Source organism: Corvus brachyrhynchos, unplaced genomic scaffold, assembly GCF_000691975.1.
Source record: "Corvus brachyrhynchos isolate BGI_N302 unplaced genomic scaffold, ASM69197v1 scaffold145, whole genome shotgun sequence".
NCBI classification, from domain to species: domain Eukaryota; kingdom Metazoa; phylum Chordata; class Aves; order Passeriformes; family Corvidae; genus Corvus; species Corvus brachyrhynchos.
In genome coordinates, this window is record NW_008238344.1 from 144,213 (window position 1) to 150,109 (window position 5,897).

The 5,897-nt window shown below is 56.3% G+C and overlaps 1 protein-coding gene across 1 annotated transcript in view; it reads left to right on the top strand.

Moving 5' to 3' along the window:
* Positions 1–387, top strand: part of SSH2 (slingshot protein phosphatase 2) — a 29,239-nt gene extending 28,852 nt beyond the window's left edge. The window contains exon 15 of the mRNA XM_017735157.1: positions 278–387. Coding sequence (XP_017590646.1) covers positions 278–387 — 110 coding nt within the window. The remainder of the gene's footprint in view (positions 1–277) is intronic.
* Positions 388–5,897: the final 5,510 nt, after the last annotated feature.

Genomic DNA, 5,897 nt, shown 5'->3' on the forward strand with positions numbered 1-5,897 from the left:
TTTTGTGGGGGGAGTTTCAAGAAGGGCTCGGAGAGTCCATGTGGGAAGCATCTCCTCTCCTCCCCAGAGCCCACTAAGCATTTTGTGGAACAGCTCAGAACAGCCGAGTGCATTGCCCAGAGCAAGCCGGTGGAGAGGCCGCTGGCTCAGTACGCCAAAGAGTGCAGCTCCAGCCAGCAGAGTTTGTGTTCCAGTGCAGATCCGACGTGGACTAGCTCCGGGGAGAGCCCTCCACTGCTCCAAGTGCAGGTCCTGGACTCCTTGTCTCCATCTCAAGCTCTGGCTGTCGCCCCACGGCAGCAGCACGGGAGAACTCACCCTCTGAGGAGGCTCAAAAAGACCAATGACAAAAAGCGGACAACCAATCCCCTCTACAACACGATGTGATCCTGGGCCCTTGGCTGTGATTTCTTACCCAGAACCCGTGGTGTTGCTTTCACGCAAGGGGCAGGTGTAATATAAGGAACATGCACTTTATTGGTTAATTTTATATATATTGTCATTTTACTGTTCCTGGCGCATGTAGGTGTGGGTTGGTTCTTCTGTGTGTGACTCTGACTGCAGGACTGTTTGGGTTTTTTTAAGTTTAACTCAGATAACCTCAAATGTTCTTTTTTTGTTGTTGTTGTTGGTTTGTTTTAAAAGAACACCTTTACCATGAGAAAATTGATGTTGGCTTGCTTCGGCAAGGTGGAGTTTTGCTTACAACCAGATCCTAGTTCCTAACTTGAATTTTCCCCATGCCTTGAAATGGTGCTGGGCAGTTGGTGGGGTGAGAGCCCCTGTAAATGTGAAGGTTGTGCCAAGGTCCCTTTGTTTGGCCTTTCTTTTATTCTGTAAACTGGAACTCCACGATGCTGGCAGAACCCTCACAAAGCTGCTTCAGGACAAACCCCCTGGGCTCGCTTCAGCTGGTGCTTCCCCAAAAGGAGCACACAGGGATAAGTCCTCCCGAGGGATGGGCTCTAATAACCCTAGGCAGCACCTAGACCAGCTTTCCTGTCTGCCATGGGGCACACAGAGCTCTCTGCTCTGTGCTGAGGTGGGGCAGAGCTCCTCCAAGAGCTGCCACATTCACCTCTACCCCCAAAGCCAGTGTTCTTTTAAAACAAACGCCTCATTAGGGTTTTAACCCTCCCATTACTTGAATACTGCTGTGGGCCTTCCAAGTTCATGGCCATATCATCTGTCCTCCGCCCTCCTCCTACTGCCTGCCCTCTGCCCCAAAGCTGTTCTTGTGCTGCCTGAGTTTCCCTCTCCTCTCTGCCACGCTCACGGGTGTTTCTGGCCGCTCCCCAACCCTGAGCTGTTTTTGTTACATGACATACTGCCCTTAATGCAAAGCTTTGTCCTCTCTGCTGTCACTTCTAACTCTGGACCCAGAGAGAAAATCTTTTCGTGAAGATTTTTCTTTTTCTTTTTCTTTTTTTTTCTTTTTTTTTTGGGGGGGGGGGCTAAATTGTATATATGATATTTATATTAATTTTTTTTTGGTCTTTTCTATGTTTTTTTTAAAAAAAAAAAGAAGGGCAAGACTGTGTTCTGTAAACTGGAAAACAAACCCACCTGACTCAAACTCAGTTCTGTTCTTTGTGATCTGCACAGACACGGGAGTGGATTTGACATTTTAAGCTGTCTTCCCTTTCCAAAAGTGAGCCTCGATGCCAAATGTGTCCCTTCTCCTCCAGTCCTGCGTGAACCCCTGTTACCCCACGGTGGGAGGGGCACTGTATGTCTGCCCATCTCCTTCCTGCTTGAAGCTGGGCTCCAGGAGTGCCAGTTGGACGTGGAAAGCTTTTGGCTGCTCCAAGCCATTCTGCAGGTTCTTGCTTCCCCAGAGAAACCGTGTGTGAAGGCTCTGCTCCAAGTTTCAGCAAATTATTTTGTGGTTTCTGAGCAGTTTGGCTAATCAAAGCTCCTCATTTCTAGCTGTGTGCATCAGCAAGTTGTCCCTGTGCTGTAGGAGCAGAGGGAAAGGCCAAGAGGAGCTCTGAGTCCTGTCCACAGTCCTGTGGCAGGTCCTGAGCTGGTGCTCGGCTGGGGCCCAGACCTGCCCTCTGGGGAGGAGCAAAGCAAAGAGAAGATGCAGAATGGCTCAGGCTGCTGAAGCCCAGCACTGAGAGGACGTGGTGTGGGAGGAGCAGCAGCCAAGGCCATGCCTAGAAAGCAGCCCTAAAGCTGCAGAGCCTTGCAGGCTCTGATGGGACAAACTCTTGAGCTGGAAAGGAGTGCACGGCACCGGAGTGCTCTGGAGTATTGGGAAGCAGCATGTGCCTGCCCTGGGGAAGGGGTGTCAGCGATCCCCAGCCTGCCCACAGCTGGTGGCAGAGGATAGCCGAGCAGCTGGCAAGGTAATGCCACCTTGCTGCGCTCCGTTAGCTCCCAGGGGTCCTCCTGTGCTGCCTTGCAGCCTGGGCAAGGTCTGTGAGTCCACCTGTGCTCCAGCAGCCACGAGCACTATCCCTCCCTTTCCTGAACTCTGGCAGGGGGTTGTCACCCATGCTGGAGCACAGCCCTGTCCTGGGTCAAACAGCACGTCACCCCAGGCCATTTCAGTCCCTAGAAGTCACCCAAGCCCCTGGCCCAGGAGGCCAGATACTTCTTTGGGACACTGAGAGACATGTGGCTTCTCCTAGCCCGCTCCAGCTGGCTCCGGAGCCAGGCAGACCCTGTGGAAAGGCCAAGTGGCTCATGTCATCTTGAGCAGGGCAGGTTCTGTCCTTACCTCCCCCACAAACTTGCACCAGGCCCCACTGCCCACCGTCCTGACCCCAAGGACATGCCTGCCTGCCCCTCCACAGGTGGAAGGGACTGGGTGCCACCAGCCTGCCTTGCATTGGAGGGTGCGTGCTTGGCTGGCAGCATGTCCTGGTGACGAGGATCTGCTGGGGAGGGAAAAGCCTTGTGTAGAATTTTTTCCCTTGAGAAGGCAGGAGGAGGAGGAAAAGGATCGGGTTTCTTTGCCCGGCTTGATCTCAGGAGAAATGCCCTCTGGGAAGGGTCTTCAATGCAGACCAGAAATGCTGCTTCCTTCCAATACTCAGCTGCTCTCCAGGTGCTTCAGCTGGGGAGAGCAGCAAAGGGGCAGAGGCCCCTGCAGGGAGGTGCTTTGCTGTCCCCTTGTCCTTGGCTCTGGCCCAGCATAACTGGTTTTTCTCTGAGAAGGCTGTGGGCAGGCAGAGGGAGTCAGGAAAAGTGGTTCTCTTGCAGAGTGATGAAGGCCTTGGAGGTCTGGAGGCTCTGAGCGGGATGGCAGGAAGGGGACGGACTGGAGGGACCTGGACCTCCTTTCCCAGTGTCTGGGCAATGAAGCCACCAAGCCCCTGGCATCAGAGGTGTCTGCTGGGGACGATTGTCCCTTCTCCATGCTCTTGGCTCGTGGGAGGTTCCTGGAGCCACCCCACGAGAGCTTCTTGTGACCCGCTGAGCACCACAGGGAGCAGCAGCACCTCCGGGGTGCTCAGCAGCTGACAAGCCTCGCAGGTAGAGGGGGTTTGGGAGAAACGTGTTGTTTTAAGGGCATTTTTGTACAAAGCAACTGTTCTTTGGTCTCTGGCGAAGCCTCTCGGAGGACGCTTTATTGTTTACATTGACTCCTGTACAATGTCCCAGCCATCGCTGCCCCGTCCCGGCCGTACTGTAACGTGTGAGCCTTGCACAAACGGACTGCGTGTGCGTGAAACTGGTTCTACACTGCGTTCTGTTGCACTCGGTGGTGTGTGTGGGTGTGTGTGTGAGTGTGTCCGGTCTGCTTGAGAAGTTGTGACGTGTACAAATCTCTCCCCTCTCGGCCCTTTCCTGAGGGCACGGTCCCAGCGGGTGGCAGGAGGTGACGCCGCTTCTGGGTCACTTGGATGTTTAAACGGAGCAGGGATTAGTTCCATGTCTCTCTGCCAGCAAAGGCCTGGTGGAAGGGATCCCGCCCCACCTCCGGCTGCTCCAGGGACCTCCTGGGAGGAGCGAGCTGGGAATCCATGGCCGCAGGGGCACTGCACCTGCCGGGGGCTCCAGGAGCCTCGCAGCCCTCTGGCAGGAGGAAGCCATACCCACCGCAGGTCCCTGCTCCCCACACGGTGCGTCCTGCCTTAATCCGGTCCTGGCTCCACACAAACCCCACCACTTCTCCCCAAGGGAGGGACCCCCGAGCCCTTGGTGTGGGGCAGAGGCAGGTGCTGGCCTGGCGCAGGAGGGTCCGGGCTGGCGCAGGGCTCGGTGCCTGTCCGGCGGTGCTGCCAGAGGTGCTAACAGCCTGCCTGCGCTGCAGACATCTCTGTTGGCACGAGAGAAGGTGCCAGTGCCTTTTATTTTCCTTTATGGAGATGTGACGTCCGTGCGCTGGTTTGTAGGGATTGTCCAGGGCCGAGCAGCTGGCGGTGGGGTTGCAAACCAGGGAGGGGAGCACTTCTGTCTGCCCCTCCTGGATCTTCCTTGGTGGCTGGGATCGTCCCCTTTCCCCCTAAAGACTTTATGACCGATGTGCTCAGCTGTTTTTAAATGTGAACTTGTGCACTGATGTGCAGATTCAATGTTCTTGTTACCGAATAAATAAAAGTTTTATTTTGAAGATGACAAAGATGTGTGGCTTCCTGTTTGGGATCAGGGCTGGGGGTGAGGAGTGATCTGTGCTGCTCTCTGAGCATGGGGTGGCAGTGGGGATCTCAGAAGCCAGAGTGGGGTTGTTCCTCATACGTCCTACCAGAAGGGTGGACAGCCCCATCCTCTCCCAAGTGATGGAGCAGTGCGTCCAAGCAAGATGAACTTCCAGACCACGCTGCAGTTGGAGGGAAGATGCCGGGGGTTAGGTATTTAAAACTGTTGGGATGCTGCAGGTGCCCTCCTGGCACTGCTGCAGACACAGGAGCTGTGAGGAGGGGTTTAAACTCCCAAGGGGGATGTGAGGTTTTAGCTAGACACTGGACAACCTGTCTCAGGCTTTGGGTTTGCTCCATTGTGTCAAAAAAGGCAGTGCAAGGGTTTCTGTGGCCTTGCTGTGAGCAAGGGGCTATGGAGAAAGCCAAATTCCCTAGGCTCAGCCTCGCCATCCATGGAGTTTCCCACCAGGCCCGAACAGTGTGGGCACCAGGGTGTGGGGCCAGGGCTGCAGGGCTGTCACTGTGGGTCGGGAGCAGTCTCTGCCCGATCCCCTCCTGCTCCCCCCAGCACCAGCTGGGGAAAGGCTTCCCAGGGCCTTTTCTTCACTTGCTGGGGATGCGTCTTGGAGTTGACACAGGACATGGCACTCCATCCCCAAGCACAGAGGGCCAGGACAGCACGTCCCAGGGCCGTGGTGGGACGGGGCGAGCAAGGGGTGTCTCTGCAGCCCCCTCCCTCCCTGCCACCCCTTTGGCCGGGCAAACAAGGATGTCACCTCTTCCCTGCCTTTTTGCCAGCTGCCCCCTCCTGCCCGCTCAGCCAATGCTCGTCCAGCTCCACACGGTGCCCTTGTAGGGTCCAGAGCTTTGCTGCCTTTCCAGGAACCACCGCTCCCCTCCCTCTGGTCCCTGAGCCCTACAATCCCTTAATCCCCTTGGACCAGGGCATCCCTGCAGGGCTGGGCTTCACTAAATCCCAAATCTGATTTCTGGATGTGCCTGTAACCATCCTGCTGGGCTGCGGCTGAGGTGGGCTTGCAGACCCCTTTTTCCTGGGGGAGGTGGAGACCCCGCGGGGTGCTGTGAGTGTTGGGAGCCTCAGGGGCAGCCCATGGCCATGGCCCCTGTGGGGCTGGGCTGGCACCGGGCTGTGGGATGACCCATCGCAGGGTCACAGCCCTGTGCAGAAGTGACCCCCGGGGTGATGCCGCTCCCCTTGGTTTCCCCCAACACTTCAGAAAGGCTCAGGGGGCTTCTGCTGCTCCCCATCTCCCAGCCCGATGGGCTGCGGGCACCCTTGGGCCC